Consider the following 20688-nt stretch of genomic DNA (forward strand, 5'->3'; position numbering starts at 1 on the left):
CGTGTTGCCCACAGGTGTATCACATCAGTGAGACCCGAGGGCTCCTGAAAACCATCAACTCCGTGCTGCAGAAGATCACAGACCCCATCCAGCCCAGGGTGGCCGAGCACAGGCCGCAGACCACCAAGAGGCTTTCCTACCCCTTCTCAAGGGAGAAGCAACACCTGTGAGCCAAAGTGCAGGGTGACTCCCTGCCTCCCACCCCCCCAAAGACGAGAGGTGTTCTTATAAGAGCCCTGTAGCTATTGAGCCCAGAGACTGAGGAAATGAATTCTAAGGTCCCTGCTCTTGGGGGAAACAGGGAACACAGAGTTCCAGCTGACTCGGTAACACTTAGGGCATGCCATGTGGGTCCTTGCTGGGGCAGAGGTCCAGGCCACCACACCCCAGTGACTGCTGACTTCTCACCACACCTCCTTGCCTACGCAGCTGAGCAAGCAGCAATGGATCGAGAAGGTTCCCCCACAGGAGCCCCAAGCCCCTGAGGACCCACAGCCAGCAGCACGTTGCCTGGCAGTGCCAAACCTGTTCTGCAACCTTCCATCCATCCTGCTCCCAGGGGCCAGTGGGGCATTGCCATTCGGCTCGGCTGTTGTTGCAAGGCCCCCCCGCCCCAGGCCTCGCTGGGTAGAGGTGGGAGTGGAAGGCTTGGGTGCCAGGAACTCAGAGGTAGTTTGGATGGCAAGCCCCAGGGGACAGGAGCTGCTGGGCACTGTGGCCTCCTGGGTGGCAGACGAGCCGGGAGCATGTACCAGCACCTTGACTCAGAGCTCGGGCCTCTCCCCAGCAATGGTAGTAGCTTCTGAGGGGATCGTGTGATGTCCCAACTACATTAAGCAGTCTTTGGTGGGCTGGACATGCTGCCTAGCAATCTTTACCAACTCAGGGGCAAAGGGAAACACACCTGTTGTTGACACCCAGTACATTATCACCCTCTGCCACCCTGAGCATCCCAGGGAACAGTGACTTCAGAGGTACACTTGTGTCCCCCAAACCCTTGGGCAGTCCCTGTGTGGCTCCGGACATCTGGGCACAAATCATTTCCAAGGAGAGTGTGTTCAAAGCTGAGACTGTCTCCACCCCATGCCCATGTCTTATCGCCAAAGCAGAGGCCATAAAAACTGCTTGGCAAGAAGGTGTCATGAAAAGAAGTCCTTGTCAGATGTGATGGCTTACACCTGTCATCCCAGCACTCAGGAGGTGGAGGCAGAATGATCAGGAGTTCAAGGTTAACCTTGGCTATACAGCCAGTTCAAGGCCAGCCTGGACTATGTGAGCCCCTGTCTCAAATAAAACAAAAGAAAATCAAAGCTGGAGGGAGTCCTTCTGCACCTGCCTCAGGTCCTTTCCCAGCAGAGCCTCCCGCATGGGGCTCAATGACACCGACAGTCCCCAAGCACGGGGACAGGTACTCGTGGTGCTGTGAGGACGGTTAGGCCTCCTTGTGGTCCCTGGGGAGGGGGTGCACTCCAGGGCTTGGAGCCCCCTGAAGCCTGTAGCAAAAGCCTTGTCTCCTGTTTCTGCAGATTTGACCTATCGGACAGGGACTCCTTTTTTGACAGCAAAACCCGGAGCACAATAGTAAGTGGGCGTCTCGGAAAGGCCTCATCAGAGGGGCCCCCTGGGGACCCCGATGATCATTTCATTTTGCTGAAACTCCTTGGGGTGGAAGCCAGCTCTAATTGCCTGTGACAGAAATAATTAGAATAATGAATTGGGAGGGCAGCGGGCGGCCCTGGGGGATGGCTAAGGCCCAGGCTGCTCGGCTTGGAGGAGGAGGAGTGTGAGAAGAACAGAGCATCGGGAGGGGGAGGAGGGAGCCTCCAAGCCAAGTTCCCCCAAAGCCTTCCTGGGGCCTGGATACCCTAAAGCCCCGACGCCACTCTGTCCCCGAGGAGTTCACTAGGGGCCTGGTGGACGCCTGGCTCAGGGTGCCCAACAGATGGCTCAGGTCCAGGGGCATGTGTGTGAGGCTGGCCTAGGTGTGCAGTCTGAGCGAGTCGCCCTGCCCTCCTCAGACCACTAGCTAGCTGAGTGTTTATCCAGCAGCCGCCAATTTGGCTGCCAGCCAAGCTTGGCTGTGCGTGGCACAGGACCCAATTTCTGTCTAAACAAGAATTTTGCCTGGCAGCTGAGGCTCACTCCTGTTCCCTGTGGCTCAGGGTATCCAGCCTGGCGAGGGCCGGGAGGAGGCCAAGGGTGACCTGGCGGGGATAACTCTCCTTGCTGACACCACCCTGAGACAGATGGTCAACTCTAGGGGGGTGGTGCGGGTCATTGTGATGGGGGAACTCAGACCCAGAACAGGTAAATGTGTCCGTCTTCTGCCCCTGCCTGCCCATGTCAGGGCCAGACCGAATCTAATTTGTCCCGCACAGGGCAGCCGGCAGCTCCATCAGGGTGCCAATGTGGTCATGGTTCTTATTACCAGTGGTAACGTCAACTTTATTTTGTATTTTATTTATGGAGGGTGAGTGTGTGCCATGGTGTGCCTGTGCAAGGTCAGAGGACAGTTTGAGGAAGTCAGCTCTCTTTTTACCATGTGGGTTCTGGGGATCGAGCAGACTTGACGACAAGCTCCTTTACTCTCTGAGCCATCTCGCCCACCCAGTTCTTCTTCGTTCGTTTCTTTTGTTGTTGTTGTTTTATGAGACAGTCTCCCTGTAGTCCTGTAGCTGGCCTGGAATTCAATATGTAGACCAGGCTTGCCTCAATCTCACAGAGACCTCCTGCATCAGCCTCCAGAGTGCTGGGATTAAAGGCGTGCGCCACCACACCCAGCTTGCCCACCCACTATTAATTAATTATCATAATTAGATTTTATGATAAAAGACAACAAGGACCTTGGGTAAAACTTATGACCCCTGCTGGAACTGAGCTGGAATGTCTGAGAAGTTCCTTGGCCCCTGATGGAGCTGGGGCTGGCACATCCAAGTGGCAGCCTTAGTCCCTCTCAGATGCCAGCCACTTGGGGTGAAACTGTTGATTCTGAGGCCCCTGGGGCACTGCTAATGGTTCTACTGACCAGGAGAGCCACTGACCAGGAAGGTCAATGTGGAGGGAACCCTTTACCCCTGGTGTGGGAGGAAGGTGGGACACTACCTCCCAGAGACCTTTGCCGGCCTGTTTGTAGACGACCCCCTGTGCTCCAAAGGGGCTCTGTCCATTCAGAGATATGTCTGTGGTTAGCCAGGTGTCAGGCCCCAGGCCCAGGTGTGACAGCCCCTCCCTCCACACTGGCCTCTTAACTCCTGGCATTGGGGTGGTCCAAAGTGCAGGCTACTTGGAGTCAGACACCGGCAGGTCCCAGGAGAGAAGGACACATTGCTCTGCACTGGGATCTTAGACAGTTGGCCTGTGGGCAGCAGGCAGCCCTGTAGAAGGTTGTACAAAAAGGTCGGATATGATCAGCTTTGTTCTAGAATGATCACTCCCAGGGGTGATTGTGGTGGAAGGGAGGAGGAGGTGGTGATGGTGAGGGAATCACAGGGAAAGGGTCCCAGAGAGCAACTGAGCAGGGATGATTTAAGTACCTGCCGTGTGCTCTCTACTGGAGGAGTCTGGGTGGCACACTGAGAGCCTCAGTCACAGAACAAGTGTGAAGTGTGGGTGGAAAGACAGGGTGGGACCAGGGCCTGTTTGGTGAACCTGTTACAGTGACCCTGGGGCCTTTAAAAAATGGAGGGACAGGCGCTTCAAGGAATGGCCAGGGAGGAGACCTGGAGACTGCAGGAAGGAATTCAGACCAAGAGAGGGCCAGAAGGAGGCTGGGGTTGCTGACAGAGGTGACCAGGGACGGTGGTGGCACAGCCAGGTAGTGCAGGCTGGTGGCCACTGGAGGGACGCTGGGCTTGCCTGAGTGACCACAGCAAAGAGTTTTGAGGGAGAATCTGCTTTCTGAGATATGCGTATCTGTAGACCCTGGCTAGAGGTGAGGCTGGAACTCAGAAGGTGGAGCGCTTACCTAGCATACACAGTGGGTTCAATCCCCAGCACCACGTGACCCTCAAGAGGTAGAAGCAGGAGACGGAAGTTCAAGGTCATCCTCAGCTGCCTAGGGAGCTTTGGGCCAGCATGAGCCACAGGTGGCCTTATCTCAAGGGAAAAAATAAACTTAGATTATGGCTGTTGTATTTCCAGTCCGTTTTGCAGATGGTCAAACTGAGGCATGGGGTGATGGTACAGTTTGTACAAGATCCCCCAACTCAGCCCCAGGCAGACAGACTTCCCAGCTAGAACTCCCAGGACTGATAAACAAAATGTCTCATTAGTCAAGGAGGTGTGGAGTAGGGCAGGGTCCCTTCATGGGAGGGGTTCTGTCCCTGTGCCCAGTGTCGTAGAAGAGACCTGGCTCCCGGCCTGCCCCTCCCCCGGCAGCAAGTGCATCTAGAGCTGCATGCAGGAGGGCTCTGCTCACCCCCTACGTGTCCACAAAAGGGTCAATGAGCTGCTGCAGAGCACTGGGGACAAATCTGTCATCCTTCCCCACCCCCAGCACTGCCGCTCTAAGGCGGTGGATGCCCCCTGCATGTGGCCAGCACTGTGTGAGGCCCGTAGGATCAGTCCTGCTCAGGAAGTGAAGGGTGGGGGCTCCCCAGGTCCCCCAGACTTACTACTGGGAGTCTCCAGCCTCAGCCCTGCAGGACTCTCAAGCCCAGGACCCTCCCCCACACCGTGTGACTGTGCCCCCGCCCCGACCTGCAGAGCGGCTGAGTGACTGCCCACCCCTTTTTTTCCTCCCCTCTGCATAGGTCTATGAGGTCTTGAAGAGAACTACATGTACCAAGGCCAAGTACAGCATGGGTAAGAGCATTCTTGGGGCCTGAGATCAGTGTTGGTTTCCGAGTGGTCATCCTGCCCTCAAGCCCTCTCCAGGGAGGCGGGCAGCAGACTTGGGGCTTTCTTAAAGGCATTTGAGTCCACGTTCAGTGGCTGGGCAGTTGGCAGGAAAACCCAGCCAGAGCCTCAGTAGATTTGTGGCCAGGCGTTTTATGCCCAGAGGTACTGTCCACTTGATTGAAGGTGTCTGTGGGTGTAAGGACAGGGTCCCAAAGAGAGAGCCTGTGGAAACCAGCAAAGAGTCGGACCCTTTGAGTCTGACAGGAAAGAATGAAGGGTCCCTCGAGGGCCCCAGGCCAACAGCAGTTCAGGGTCACTGGATGTAGCAGCCCTGGTGGGGAACACCCAGCCAAGCCCTTGCTTAGTGTGCCATGCTTTGTGCTCTGGCTGACACAGCCTCACCAGGGTTCACCCTGAGCAGTGTCCCCTTGGCCAGGCACCACCATGGGCAGTCACCCTGGTGCAGGAGGCTGCCACAGAGCCGCAGTGGGGCTGCGTGGGGGCCAGCTTACAAGCTCCCCATAAAGCAATAGGTTGGCACCTCAGCTTCAGACTACCAGAGCCAGGGCATTGAGGAACCTGGTACCCCTTCCCCTCCCTCCTGCACAGAGCCAAGATCTCGGTCATTCACTCACAGGACCTCTGCAACGACCAGGCTGTGACTCCAGGGGACAGAGCAGAGTCTGGGGAGGGCTGGGTCCACAGCCTCCGTGGAAGGATGGCTGCTGCTGCTCCAAGCCTGAGATGGATGGGCTGGATCCCAGGACAGGCCAGGCTGGGAGAAGGGGAGGGAGGAGATCCCACCAGGCCTCAGAAGACTTGACTGTGTGTGCCCTAACTGATGTGGCCCACAGTCAGCCACAGGACACTCTGAAATCTCTAAGCCTGTGTCTTCCATTCAGTGGGAGTGCAGGCCTCAGCCAGGAAACAAGAAAAGCCCAGGGGTCCTGTCCCCATTGGCCTGGTCCCCTCAAGGCAGCATGCCCCCCCCCGAATGATCAGGTCCTGCCCCCTGAGTGTGGGGGTGAGGTAAGCTTGGGTTACTATTCAGGTCACTGCTGTCAGAGCAGAACTGTGACAAGGCCACTAGATCTAGGGAGGATACATGTCTCTAGTCCAGGCCCCATAGGGTCATACCAACAAGTGTGGTTGTTGTGAAGGTCCCTAGAGCCCAGAATGGAGGTGACTGGGCTAGAGCTGACCCCTACTCTGTCTGGACCCTGAGGTCTATAGAGGATCCGGATTGGTTCCCACTGGTTTTCTGGCTTCTATGGTTCTCCTGGCCTTGGAGATGGAGGGAGATCAGGTGCTTTGTAGCCTCACTTCATATTGGCCCCTGTCCTGGGAGCTCCGCGGAGCCCCAAAGTCATTTAGAAACCCTCCATCAAGGGGTGATGGGCTCCTGCTGGACTCCCAGCCCAGCCTGTCCCAGCAGCTGCCCTCCGGGACTTCTGTACTTGAGGAAGGAAATGGATATTAAGTAAACAGATAAACCAGAACCTTCTCACAGGCTGAGGGGGCTGAGGAGACTCAAGAGACTCAGGAGCAATGGTCAGGGAAGGTCTTTCATATAAGGGGGCGTCCGAGATACGAACATGCCAGGCAAGCCTGGAGAAGGGACCTGGTGGCAGTTCCACCCTGGGCGCGTCCTGGATCACACAGGCCAGGATCCACCCAGATCCACTTCTTACAGAAGATGGACTTTTTATGGATGATGCTCTAGCCACCACTGGTTTCTATTCCTAAGTGTCCCTGGCCATTCTAGATCACTGACCAAGGAGATGGGCTGTGTTTAAGAGGCTTCTGGGTCATTTTCCAAATGCTGCCGAGTCAAGTTGCACAGTGTGACCCTCACACAATGCAACCTGGAAAGTCACTTGTGCCAGTCAAGGGGTTCAGTGATCACGAGTGGGGGTGGGGAAATCCAGATACATCTCCAAGACGCTGGTCTTGGACTTTCAGAACAAGATCAGGTTCCCAGGATCCCCTGCTCCATACCCTCTTCGCTTACCTCCCCTCCTCTAGTAGCCAGGAGCCAGGGGCAGCCGGTACCTGTCACAAGTGTAGGTGTGGCTATTTTTATCCCGTGCCAGTACAGGCCCTGGGGCCAACCGACAAGGGTCTGGTCATCTTCCAGCTGCCCGAGTACTTGACTATAAGCCCCTGGCCACCACCAGCACTGTCTCCCCCAAATGTAGCTTTGATCCTTCCAGGCCCTTCCGCGTAACTAATAGCCGATGTGTAAACAGGGCAAGGAGAGGGAGGAAAGAGAGACTCTGCCCTTCTGAGTAAAAGGCGGAAGTGTGGGAAATACGGTAAGTCCGGGGCTTCCTCTTCCGCTTTTCCAATCAACTTACAAGCTAATTCCAAATTGTATGTGTGTTTTCCTGACACCATCAATTTCCCCATCCATACATCTCATGATTAGCTTCTCTGACCACTTAGAGGCCATCTTTCTATACGCAGGCTCGCCCTCAAGCCGGTGGGGGTAACTGATGAATTGTTGGTTTGAGGGTGACCCAGCGAGTTGGTGGGCTGGGCTGCTCGTGCCTCCTTCTATGGGGACAGAACTTCCTCTTGGTGTGCTCTGCGTCTTCCTAACCCTGCCAATCGAGCATGTCATCTCTAGCGGATAGCACTCACCCTGCTGCGTCCTACCAGGGGAAGGACCGCAGGATGGTGCCCAGGCTCTGGGTAGCCCGGTGTGTTTGGCTTTCAGCGACATCCCTGTGATCCAGAGCACCCCAAGATGCCTCTGACTTCCAGATGCAGGGTGAAACACCTGCTGGTCCATAACTTCTCCTTGCCTCTGTTTTTAAGGCATCACCAGCCTTCTGGCCAATGGCGTGTACTCTGCGGCGTACCCTCTACATGACGTGAGTAAACTTTCACATACAGTTTATCTCTGCTGTCATTTGACTCCCAGTATCCTCAAGGGCTACACACACCCCAGGGAAGCTTCAATTATCCTGTGGTCACGGCTTCCTGCTCAGCCTTCTCTGCCACCCCTCCCCCCTGCCCCACCGTGGGGACTGAAGTCACACACAGGGCTGTTTTGACTGGCAGGACAATCCCATGGAGACAGGGGTGACTGTGGGAGATGCTGGACTGACTTTCTCCACACCTCTTAGTCAGCTGGTCATGGAGTATTTTCCCTGGCTCAGACTCCCCTGCCCCGGGCTCTGGCAGCCATCAGGGCTCTGTATGGAGCAAGTGGCCAGCTTCCTGGGCTGAGTGTCCAAATCCCACTGGCCTCCCCATTACAAATTTAGCCTCTGCTGTGGCCAGGGGTGGAGAAGGAGGACCAGGTTGTCAACTTATTGTCTCCATGGAAACAGGGGCTGGAGTTCAGCAGGACAATGAGATCAGGTTGCTGGGCCTGAGCAGTGTGGGAACCCAAGCAGAGGCTCTCTAGAACTTTCCAAATGTGCAGCTCTGGAAGGATCTGGAACCCGGAGCAGGCGGGAAAGAGGACAGGCCTAGGAGGAGTAGATCTGGTTCAAGTTCTGGTCTCTCATTCCCACTCGCCTTGAGCAGTCTGTTCCTTGGTGTTCCTGAACCTCAGTGGCCCTGTGGGGCAGAACTAATGCCTCACCATGTCTAATGGTGGGGCGGATGTGGGCATCAGAGCAAGTACAGGCAAGATCACGCTTTCAGGAAGAGACTGGATTGCTGGAACCACACAGGGCAGTGGACCATGCGGAGCACGTTGGGGGAGAGAAGGCAGGACTGCTATGCTTGGCTGATCTGTCACCCATCCCCCGACCCCACTGCAGCCTTCTCCACCCTGTAGAGCCAGGGATTTGGTGTTGACTGGCCCAGTTTCCTCTCTTCACACATGCTGTTCTCCAGCCAGCCATGTTTTTCCTGCCCTTTTCCCCAGCACTGATGATTCCTCACTCCCTGAACTGGCCTTCCATGCCCCTCACGCCACAGGGACACCAGCGCCTGGCCTCCTTGTGCGAGTGCTGATGGGACTCTGGCTGCCTCCTGGAGGGGCAAGTGGCCTTGTGAATGTTTCCGGGACAGGGCTCCTACCCCATCAGTCCTGAGAGTGCTGCTGGGTCCTCACGTGAGGTCCTCATCCCACTGTTGAGCCCCATTCTCTACAGGGTCCCTCTGAGCTCACAGATATAGCCCCTGCCCAGAGCAGGAAGCCCTGCCTTCTAGCTGGTAAATCCCTGGAGTAACTGGGGCCCAGAAGCTTAAGTGTTTCTAGGCCTGGCATCTGCTTTAAATCTTAAAGGGAAAAGTTGAAAACATCTCTGAGAACCTACTATGTGCCAAGCACTGTGTGCAGTGGGAGCTCTATCTTGTTTAATCCAACACAGACACAGAGAGGTCTAGTCATTTGCCTGAGATCACACAGCACCTGTGAGGAACTGGAGACAAAGCACCACGTCTCCTCCCTCCCTTGAGACCAGAATGCCCGTCTTCATGGCATTCACTGTGTGGGGTCATTACCCACATTAATATGGGGAAACTGGGGCTTGTGAGGCTCAGGCAGTTTGCCCAACAGCCAAGAAGCAGAGCCCACAACCTCCCGTCATCTTTTGCGAATGAGGAATTCTCCACTTGTAAACAACTGAAGCGTACTGGCTGTTAGTACAATTGCGGTATTACGCACCTGTCACCCCATCACTTGGGATGCTGAGGCAGGAGGATGGAGGGTTCAAGGCCAACCTGGACTCCATAGTGAGACCTTGTAGCAAAACAAAAAAATAATTCTAAGGGCCAGATGTGGTAGCGCATGTTTTTAGTCCCAGCAGGGGAGGCAGAGAGAGGTGGATCTCAATGCAAAGTCAGCCTGGTCTACATAGCAAGTTCCAGGCCAGCCAGGGCTACATAGTGAGACCCTGTCTCAAAAAACAAAAATGGGGGGCGTGCAGAGATGGTTCAGTGGTTATGAGCACTGGCCGCTCTTGCAGAGGACCCCGTTCGGTTCCCAGCACCCACATGGAGGCTAACAATGGTCTGTAACTCCAGTTCCAGGAGATCTGATGCTTTCGTCTGGTCTCTGCAGGCACTGCATGCATGTGGTGCATTCAAATAAAACATGAATAGATAAGTAAATTTTTTTTTTTTAAGTCTGGGGAAGCAGCTCCCTCTGAAGGCAGCCGGGCATGCCCCCAAGCCCTTAAACAGAGGGCATGGGTGAAGGGTTGTCAAATCTGCCCAGAGAGGAATTGGCGCTGTGCCCACTTGATAGTGTCCAGAGATCCTCCTGCCTCTCCCCCCTGAGCACTGGTGTGCACCATCACGCCTGTCCCATCTTTCTCCGTTTTAAGCCGTGCTCCATCCATGCTCCTGCCTCAGTGCCTGGCGGCACCATTACCCTCCCCACAGTTCCCACTGACTTTCCTCTTTCTAAGAATCTCTCCAGGCAGGTGGGTTTCAGCAGCCAGCCAGGGCAGCCAACGTCAGTCTCGCTGTGTGCTGAGTGGTAGCTGTCGGTTTAGGGTGAGACCCTGGGGAGGTCTGTAGTTAGAGGGTATCGCCCACACAGAGAAAAAATGGTGACATTTGTATTGGCTGTTGGTCTCTTCTTAGCTTCCTCCTGCCTGCCTTGAGGTCACCAGCGAGCAGGGCTTCAGTAGGAATCAATGGCTACCTGAACTGTGAGGCTCACTCACAGAAAGATCTGGAGGAGGCAGACCTGGGTAGGAGAGGCACCCCCTACCCCGGGCTCAGAGAGAAGCCAGCTTCACTCCTGATATCAGACCCCAGCAGAGGGCGGCTTGCTCGGAGACAGGGCTAGATCTTCCTCACCTGGCAGAGGGTGTTGGGGGTCATGAAGGCTGCTGGTCAATGGAGGGGACCCCAGGCCAATTCTAAGTGGCCCAGAGATGTGTCCGACTGGCGCCTAGCAAGAGCAGGTGGCTGGGCCAGGTGAGCTCCAGGGGTTTGAGGAGGCCGGTAAGCAGATCCACGCTCTTACTCTTTCCCCTTAGTGGTTTTGGGGTCTCTCTTTAAACCTTTGGACCCCCTCCTCCTGAACTTTAGAGGCTTCTTCGTGAGTTCCAGTTCTGACCAACCTTAGCGTGCATCGTCAGGGAAGTCAGGCTGCTTCTCTGAGCCTCTGGGCACGTTAGGCTCACCCATCTAGACATATAGGGATCATGTCATTTACCATCCTTGGGACACTTGAGCGTGGAAACCTGGACACCTGCTGGAAAACCTTGTACCTCAGACTCCCTTTCATCGCCCCGCAGTTCCAAGGCCGGGAACCTACTGGGGCAAGCGGGGGCAGCTCAGGGTGTCCAGTGTGGGACACCACCGGGACTCGCACCCAGAGCACGGTGGTGCCTGGCCAACTTCCTGCTCCGCATCAGTGACACCATCTCACATGTCAGGAACGAGGCCACGGGAACAAGCCGTGATTTGGTCTGAACTCTTCTTTTCTCGTGTTTTGCAGGGAGACTATGAGGGTGAAAACGTCGAGTTCAATGACAGGAAAGTAAGTGTGGGGAAGCAAAGAGGAAGTGTGGGGGAGTGTGGGGGACAAAGAGGAAGTGTGGGGGAGTGCGGGGGACAAAGAGGAGGTGTGGGGGACAAAGAGGAAATGTGGGGAAGTGTGGGGGACAAAGAGGAAGTGTGGGGGCTAAGAGGAAGTGTGGGAGACAAAGAGGAAGTGTAGGGAAGTGTGGGGGACAAAGAGGAAGTGTGGGGGCAAAGAGGAAGTGTGGAGACAAAGAGGAAGTGTGGGGATGTAAAGAGGAAGTGTAGGGAAGTGTAGGGGACAAAGAGGAAGTGTGGGGACAAAGAGGAAGTGTAGGGAAGTGTAGGGGATAAAGAGGAAGTGTGGGGACAAAGAGGAAGTGTGGGGACAAAGAGGAAGTGTAGGGAAGTGTAGGGGATAAAGAGGAAGTGTGGGGACAAAGAGGAAGTGTAGGGAAGTGTAGGGGATAAAGAGGAAGTGTGGGGACAAAGAGGAAGTGTAGGGAAGTGTAGGGGATAAAGAGGAAGTGTGGGGACAAAGAGGAAGTGTAGGGAAGTGTAGGGGATAAAGAGGAAGTGTGGGGACAAAGAGGAAGTGTAGGGAAGTGTAGGGGATAAAGAGGAAGTGTGGGGACAAAGAGGAAGTGTGGGGACATAAAGAGGAAGTGTGGGGATGTAAAGAGGAAGTGTGGGGGCAGAGAGGAAGTGTGGGGGCAGAGAGGAAGTGTGGGGGATGTAAAGAGGAAGTGGAGGAAGCAAAACGGAAGTGACTGTGTTGCAGGGATGGGAGGCAGCAGGCTGTGTCCTGGAGGGTCGGCCGCAGAGGCGTGCGTGCTGTGGGTCACGCTGCAGTGCACTTCCTGTAACTGACTGAGCAGTGGACCGCTGAGGCTGCCTCAGTTTTCTTCCCACATCCAGGAAGAAAGTCGCTTAAAGGGCCGCAGCAGGTGCCTGTAGGTGGGGAAGAAAGAGCACGCCCCTCTACCGCTCCCTCCTCCCCTTCCTCCCCCTCCAGCTTCTGGGGACCTCTGTCTTATGGGGGTCACGTGGAACTATGCCCCTGGCTCCTCACCCCGACTTGTTGAAGTTACCAGGCCTCAGTCCGCGTGTTCCAGGATCAGTAAACATGGGCTCACAGTGACCAGCTGTGCAAAGCCACAGTCCCCAAGGACTCCAGGGAATCTGTTGGATGGTGTTCAAACTTACCATCTTGGACCCCTTTGGACTAGTGAAATTACTGAGCAGGTGTTTTATAGAGCACTCTGTGGGAATTACTGTGTGCCATCCCCTTCTTAGCCATTTCCCCAGCTGTCCAAACCTCACTTTGCACAGGGGACTCCCCAAGAAGTTGCCCCTGTGGAAGCATCTCCCCCCCTAGTCACTTGCTCCACACTCAGGAAGTCCCCATCCCATGCCTGCTTTTGCACTGAGTCCAAAGCCTCTCTGTTCCCCAAACAAATGCAGGTTCCACTTCTGGGCAGGGACCCTCCCTGCACCTCTGCCCCAGGTCACTCTCACAATGAAGTCCTTGTCCTTACATCCCCAGGGACCTCTTGGAGGGACATCCTCCCCTTCCAGACTCTTCCAGCCCCAGACTTGTTTTCAAGCCTTTGGTACTTGATGTGACTTGCCTGCCCGGGAATCTAGCTGAAGATGTTATCTGATTTAGCATTAAAATTACATATTTGGTTATTTTTAGTGTCCCATCTGGCATTCATCTGAGACCCCATGACCCTCAGAACTTCCCCATCCAATCCCACTCTGTGGACCTGCCCTGGCCAGCTCTGGCCTGAGTTTACCCGCCCTGTGCCCTGAATCTCAGCTTCTTGGCTGAGGCCTTTCCTCCATGAGCAGAGCCACCCCCTTCTGTCTGATCTCTGCCCTCTGGGTCCCAGGCCTCTCCATCCTAACCCCCTCCTCTCCCTAGAGCACACTGGCCGACTAGCTATTTCCAGTTCTACTCAGCTGATGGTCACATCTGTCAGAAATATCTTAGTCACTTCTTCAAGTAACTACCACATGCCAGGCCCAACCAACATAGCTCCAGGTTATCCAGGCCCAACTGTTAACTCTATCTGGAACATACTCTCACTCCAGTAAATTATACATCCCAGCAAAGAGTGCAAGGCCTGGGCCATTGAGTACCCCAAAATAATAATAGGTGGGTGGGTGGATGGGTAGATGGGTGAATGGATAGATAGGTAGGTGAGTGGATGGATGGATAGATGGATGGATGGATGGATGGATGGATAGATGGATGGATAAGTGGGTGACAGGGTGGATGGATGGATGAGTGGATGGATAGATAGATGGATAAGTGAATGGATAGATGGATAGATGAGTGGGTGGGTGGATGGATAGATGAATGGATAAGTGGGTGACAGGGTAGGTAGATAAGATAGATGGATGAGTGGATGGGTGGATGGGTAGGTGGATGGGTGGGTGGGGGGATTGGATGGATGGATGGATGGATGGATGGATGGATGGATGGATGGATGGAAAAGTGGGTAGATAGGTTTATGTATAGATGGATAGATAGATGGATAAGTGAATGGACAGATGGATAGATGGATAGATAAGTGGGTGGGTGGATGGATGGATAGATGAACGGATAAGTGGGTGACAGGGTAGGTAGATAAGATGGATGAGAGGATGGATGGATGGATAGATGGATGGGTGGGTGGGTGGATGGGTGGATGGATGGATGGATGGATGGATAGGGGATGGGGGGATGGGTGGGTGGATGAATGGAAGATAGATGATAGATAGATAGATAGATAGATAGATAGATAGATAGATAGACAGACGGTATGTAGATGGATGGATGAATGATGGGTGGATGGATAAGTGGGGGCAAGATAGGTAGATGGATGGATATAAAGATGAATTGGTACACGGATGGATGAGTGGGCGTCTCAGGAGCCTGGTCCCAAGTACCTCACAGGACCAAAGAGGTGAAGCACAGCAGGACATCTTCCTGGGCTGAACTAGGGGGGCAGTGAGATTTCTGCCAAAAATAGGTGTGGGCCGGGCTCAGAACAGCCTCACTACAAGCCTGGCCTAGATCACAGTCACTGGGGGCCTCTGTCCAGGCTCCTCCTCCCAGGCCAGCAACAACTTCCAACCTACACAAAGGCAAACCTCATCAAACTTTGGAACCCCAAGGGCTGTGTATGTGTACAAGAGGTGTCCCAGCAGCCAGCTGCTGGCTCCTCCTGCCAGGGCTCCTAGAGACAAGGCCAGTGAGGGTCCCACAGAGCAGGAGACAGCCAGATCCCTAGGCAGGGGTTTTAGGGGGCATAGGAGGTGTGCAGGGAGTGTGACTGGAGTCTGTCCCACCCCTGTGCTGGAGTAAGAGCCACAGGTTCAACCCGTTATTCATCTATTCATCAGTTACTGAAAACTGTCCCTGCTCTGGGCCCTGCCTGCTGAGGTCCACAGCCCACTCACCTGGGCCCAACTCCTCCCCAGGCTGACTGAGGCCAACTGGGTCCTTGGGCTTCTCCCAGGGGCATTAGTGACTCTCCAGGTGAACTCTATGCCTGACAGTGACAATGAGGGAGGTTCCCTCGTGGCAGACAGAGTTCACAGTGTGGTGTTTATGTAGAACCCAGGGACGTCTCCCTGGCCTCTGTCAGGATGGTGCCGAGCCTGTGGAGGTCCTGCAGGACAGCCAGGCCCCATGACGGTGACCACATGAGTGGTCACATCCCCACAAGGGTGGTTTCAGGAAATTTGTACCCTTGTACCTTGTGGTTCCTTGTGCATGTTTGTCTGGGTCCTCACCCTAGTTCAGCGGTCCCCTCCCTTCCTCTCCCCAACTGCATCTCTCCTCCTCCTCCTCCTCCTCCTCCTCTTCCCCTTCCTCTTCCTCTTCCTCCTCCTTCCCTTCCTCCTCTCCTCCTCCTCCTCCTCCCCTCCTCTTCCTCCTTCTCCTCCTCCTCCCCCTCCTCTTCCTCCTCTTCCTCCTCCCCCTCCGCTTCCTCCTCCTCCCCCTCCTCTTCCTCCTCCTCTCCTCCTCCCCCTCCTCTTCCTTTCTATCTTCCCCTCCTTCTTCCCTCTTTCTCTCCTTCCCCTTAACTGTATCTCCCTGCCTCTGTCCTCTTTGTCTTCTCCCTCCCCACCCCTAGGTCTCCTGTTGTCTACCCCTGGTCTCCCTCTTTCCCCTATGATGACCCCCCCATGAGCCAGTCTATGATAAGAGCAATGTGTCAGCTGCCAAGGGTGTCATATAGGTTCCTCAAGGCTCGGGGCCTGCCCTGCTCTCTGTGGAGAAGTCTAGCCTTCTCCTGCATCTACATCACTAGATATCCAACAGGCATCCTTTTGCACAGATCACATTGATATGCGTGAGCCATCAATCTCCCGTAGTGACAGCGGAGAAGAAGATGGCACTGTCTGCTCACAGGTTCCTCCAGGGAAGCCTCGCAGGCGGCTGGGGACCGAGGGTATTGTGGGAGTCAGCCCAGCAGGAAGCCCCAGCTACTCCGCACAGGCGGCTCTTTCTTTTTCTTTCTCCCCTGCTTCTTAGAGGTGTGTAGGCTGCCTGTGAGTGAAATAGAGTTCTCATTGTTAATTTCAGAGCTGCAGAAGCCCCAAGAAGGGGTTGGGGATGGAACTCAGTTGGTAGAGTGCTTGCCTAGCATGGACAAGGTCCTGGGCTCAATCCCTGTTACTGCATAAACTGGGCATGGTGGTCGCACACCTGTAATCCTATTGCTCAGACAGTAGAGACAGGAGGATCAGGAGTTCAAGGTAATCCTCAAGTACTTTGCAAATTCGTGGCCAGCCTGAGACACACAAGACTTGGAAAAAGTAGAGACCCCCCCCTCCAGGGGACTCCTTGTGTGGAAGAGGGGCCCCATGCTGCCTGCCCATCTCTCATCTTCAAAGATGCACTGAATCGGTCTCTCTACTCAGCTGCAGACCTCCTGAGTTGGGAGAGGACATCTTGGGCAGTTTGGATGCCACAGCTAAATGCCACAGATAGGCTGAAACAGATGGGAGGCTCAGCTGGCCAGGAGAACAGCCCACTGGGTGCACACCCTGACTTGCAAGCAGCCGCCTTCCTCCCCCTCCACACATCATGAGAGACTTCCTTCGGGTCTTTCCCTCCACTCACACATCCCCTGATCCCCTTGTGTGCATGGAGAGAGGGGTGAGAATGGCCAACAGGGGGATTCCTCTCTGCCTGCCAGTGGGGAATCTGTGTAGTATGTAGTACATCAGCACCCCCACAGAACCCCAAGCAAGGTGCTCAGGCGGCAGCCCGTGTCAGCTCTTGGGACTGGGGGATGAAACGCTAGATACTTCAGAGAGTTCCTTCTTCCTCTCTGTGACCCTGCACTTTATACTAGAAAGGTAATCTGGTCCAGGGAAGAGGCTCTGAGCCAAGCAGTGGGGCAGCTAGTCTCCCCTCTAACAGGCATCTGCTCTAGATCCTGGGCCACTCTGCTCCATGGGTCCCTCCCTGTGAGTGGCCTGCAGCTGGAGGATGTGATGTAGGAGCTGGTGTAAATGAAGCTTGGTAACGTTCGATCTGTCCGCACACGTGGGGTTGTTTTAATCAGCACACACCCTCCATGTGTCTCCACAAGGCTTCTGTGTTCTGGACTCATTAGGTCCCTGCCAACAGCCCAGGGACAGCAGGGTGAGAGCTGGTCCCATTTTTTTTATTATTACATACATTTATTGTACGTGTATGTATGCATGTCTGTGGACATGTATGTGGAAGTCAGATGGCAACTTTCAGGAGTTGGTTCTGTCCCTCCACCACATAGGTCCCAGGGATCGAACTCAGGTCGTCAGGCTTGGCAGCAAGCGGCTTTACCCACTGAGCCATCTAACTGGCCCTGGTCTCATTTCTTTCATGGCAGATGCTAATCAGACGGTGGGTCTCGGGAGATGAGCCTCAGGCTAGCTCTGGATCTTGGGAGGTCTTCTTTCAATTTTGCCATTCATATAGCTATTTGAACCCCTGGTGGTTTAATGTTCTTTATATAATAAATGATTTGGTATCTGACAGAGTGACCTCACAGTATCATATCATAGATGAATTCCCAATCCAATCATATAAGGCTTAGATTCTATAACGTTCTAGAAGCATCTTTTCCACCCCCATCTGCACCCAGAAGGAGGGCTCCCTGGCTGGCACTCCTGAAGGGTGTGTTAAGTGAATGATGAACAGGCTACCCAAGGCCCCCACAGTTCTGTCCAGGGGGCAACCTCAGTGTGGGTCCCCACATCAACTCCTCCCTGTCCCTTCCTCTCTCCAGCTCCTCTACGAGGAATGGGCAAGCTACGGTGTCTTCTACAAGTACCAACCCATTGACCTAGTCAGGTGAGTGGGGAACCTGGCCTCTCAGGCAGCGGGAAGCAGGGCTCCAAATACGTTGGGTTGGTAAAGACCCTGGGTGTAGCAACCTCTCTGGATATTCAGCTGCCTGGAAACCTGTTTGAACCCGAAGGCTGTGTGGGCCATCCAGGTTTCCCTGCAGTGTCAGTAAAGTGGGTCGGTAAAGCTGGCTAGTCATGTCTGCTGTCAGGGCCACATTGGCCATCTCTGCCTGACTCCTCCGTGGCTGGGCCAGTAGGGCATTGGCTGAGTTTTTGTACTTTGGGATGTCAAGGGGACTGCCTTGAAATGAGTGAGAACTCCTAACCACATGTAAGAGGACCCTGTCCCTCAAGGCAAGCAGTATAGGCAGCCAGCTGGGCCGTCGGTCCTTCGGACCCTTGTAGACCGGGGTCTGACCAGTGACAGCACACAGCGGCCATGGAGGGCCAGCAACTCTGTAGGAGGAGTGACTGGCTTACTTGGTAGCTCCAGGCTCTAGTACCTCCCTTCAGCCCTTAATGGGACTTGGGTTGGAGCCCACAGGCTCAGGAGATGCATCACGCCCATCAGCAATGGGCCTCGGCCTCAGAAGTGCACCCCTCCCTAGGGCACAGAGGAAAGGCAGAGCCAGACCTAGTGGCACAACATTTGGAAGGCTGAGGCAGGAGGGTCAGGAGTTTGAGGATAGCCTGGGCTACAAAATGATTTCAAAGCCAGTCTGGGCTATGTAGCAAGACCCTGTCTCAAAAAGAAAGAGGAGACTGGAGATATAGCCCAGCTGGTAAAGTGCTTACCTAGCATGTCTAAAACCCTAGGTTCAGTCCTCAGCACTTCGTAAACCAAGTGTGGTGGCGCTCAGTAACCCCAGGACTTGGAAGGTAGAGGCAGGAGGATCAGAAATTCAAAGTCCATCACTCAGGAGGTGGCAGAGGCAGGCAAATCTCCGTGAGTCTGAGGCCAGCCTGGTCTACATAGTGAGTTGGAGGCCAGCCGGGGCTACATAGTAAGGCCCTGTCTCAAAAATAAATGAAAGCTGACTGTGGTAGCACACCTTTAATCCCAGCAGAGGCAGAGGTAGGCAGATTTCTGTGAGTTCAAGGCCAGCCTGGTCTACATAGTGAGTTCCAGGACAGCTGGGGATACAGGAAGACCTGTCTCAATAAATAAATCAATAAATCAATAAATCAATAAATAAAATAAGATAAATGAATTCAAGGTCATCTTCAGCTATATAGTGAGTTTGAGAATAGCCTGGGATACATGAAACTGTGTGTGTGTGAGAGAGAGAGAGAGAGAGAGAGAGAGAGAGAGAGAGATTTGGTGGTATAGTTCAGTAGTAGAGCACTTGCCTGGCATGTGTGAGGCCCTGGTTTCAAACCCAGTACTGGAAAAAAAAATAGAGACAAATAAGGGTGTATAGAAAAACAGAGTACCCCAAAGCTGATGAGGTACCCCAGATCCCAGCTGGAGTTGTTCCTTGCTGGGGGGATGTGGCATGTCCCCAGGGTCTGGAGTGTGAGTAAGCTGGTCTCTTTGATGCAGAAAGTACTTCGGGGAGAAGATCGGCCTGTACTTTGCCTGGCTGGGGGCCTACACCCAGATGCTCATCCCTGCCTCTATTGTGGGCGTCATCGTCTTCCTCTATGGATGTGCCACTGTGGACGAAAACATCCCCAGGTAGGCAGCAGCCCCAGCTCCGTGGGAGACAGCACCCTGAGTGGCTGCCCTGAGGCTACACAGCGACTCCAGATTCGAGCTGGTCCTGCCTGGAGGCTGGCTCTAGGATTTTCTCAATGTCTCTGACATGAGGCTGGCTGTGGTTTAGAACACAGCCCTGTGTCTGTCAGCTTGGCAGGAGGCAAGCTCTCCCTGTTCCAGAAAGGCTGTTGCTGACCAATTTTTGATGTTTATTATCTTATGTGTATGAGTGCTTTGGCTGCATATGTGTAAGTGCGCTCATACGTACAATGCCCATAGAGGGCAGAAAAGGGCATCAGAGCCCTGGAACTGGAGTTAGGGATGGTTGTTAGCCACCACATGGGTGCTAGGAACTAAACTCGGGTCCTCTGCAAGGCAGCCAGTGCTCTTAACTGCTGAGCTGTCCCCCCAGTTCCTCCAGTGATATCTTAAAATATAGATAATGATTTCGCTATTCCACCCACCCGGACGCCAGCTCAGCCCTCTGTCAGCTTGCTTTGGTCCTAAGCTGGACATAACTCATTCCTTTGTCCGTGTGGATGACGTGAAGTCTCCATCCTGCGTTCCCTGCTGGCACTGATTGAAGGGTCTGAGACTCAGGGGTAGCAAGGCTGGCTGCCAGCTGCAGGAGCTCAAAGCCCATGGGAAGCAGGGGGTCGAGTTGGGGGGTGCCTCCCCACAATTCTCCTGAGCAGAAAGCTTTGCCAACTCAGGGTGTGGCCTCCCCAGGAGAGGGTACCAAGGTCTTTGACCACCTTAGATCACATGATTAGAAAGACCAGCAGCCATTAGCCAGGGGCACAAAGCCAGCATGCAGGCCTGTCCCGACCCTGGCCTCTGTCCCACTTGGAGTCTTGCATGGCACACAGTCTCCCTTGGAGTGTGTCCCACCAGGCTGAGGTTGCAGGCAGCCAGCATGGTGCCACCCTGCAGTGCCCTGCCCCTCCGTCTGCTCTGAAGAACAGACCTTCGTGCCTGGAGTCTTAACTTTGGCTGAGTTTAAGGCCTACAGAAAAAGGCTTTTTGTCTAGCTGCTGACATTTATGGGCGGAAGCGTGCCTTGGCGCGCTCTGTCCCTGAGGCCACCCCTCAGGCCCTCCAGGCTCCCCCAGCCTTGGGCCAAGCAGACCTCATGGCGCTGGACAAGTGCTGAGGTGGCAGGAATGACCTTCCACCCACCGGTTCCCTGGGAGAGGGGCTCAGGCCACTCACAACTAACATCCTGTCTCCCATCTGCCTTCGTGAGAGGCGAGGTGGTCCCCTCAAGGCCCTGGGCTGTTTTAAAGTATCATGTGCTCTCAGAAGGGACCCCTAGTGGTGGCCGTGTGTGTACTGAGGTGCACCAGACACCCTTGGAAGAGACACGCATGCTGCTC

General features: G+C 54.5%; 1 protein-coding gene across 2 annotated transcripts in view; it reads left to right on the plus strand.

The window, feature by feature from the left end:
* The window catches only part of Ano1 (anoctamin 1), a 105760-nt gene that overhangs the window by 26887 nt on the left and 58185 nt on the right, over positions 1-20688 (plus strand). The window contains exons 4-11 of one of the 2 annotated variants that reach the window (XM_017794834.2): positions 15-166; positions 1527-1581; positions 4752-4803; positions 7089-7154; positions 7660-7715; positions 11255-11296; positions 17553-17617; positions 19157-19291. In XM_017794834.2, the coding sequence (XP_017650323.1) occupies positions 15-166; positions 1527-1581; positions 4752-4803; positions 7089-7154; positions 7660-7715; positions 11255-11296; positions 17553-17617; positions 19157-19291 (623 nt within the window). The remainder of the gene's footprint in view (positions 1-14; positions 167-1526; positions 1582-4751; positions 4804-7088; positions 7155-7659; positions 7716-11254; positions 11297-17552; positions 17618-19156; positions 19292-20688) is intronic. The other variant, XM_008854969.3, reaches the window with a different exon arrangement.

The sequence above is a fragment of the Nannospalax galili genome, unplaced genomic scaffold (assembly GCF_000622305.1).
Source record: "Nannospalax galili isolate Female #2095 unplaced genomic scaffold, S.galili_v1.0 scaffold1307, whole genome shotgun sequence".
Taxonomy (NCBI): Eukaryota; Metazoa; Chordata; class Mammalia; order Rodentia; family Spalacidae; genus Nannospalax; species Nannospalax galili.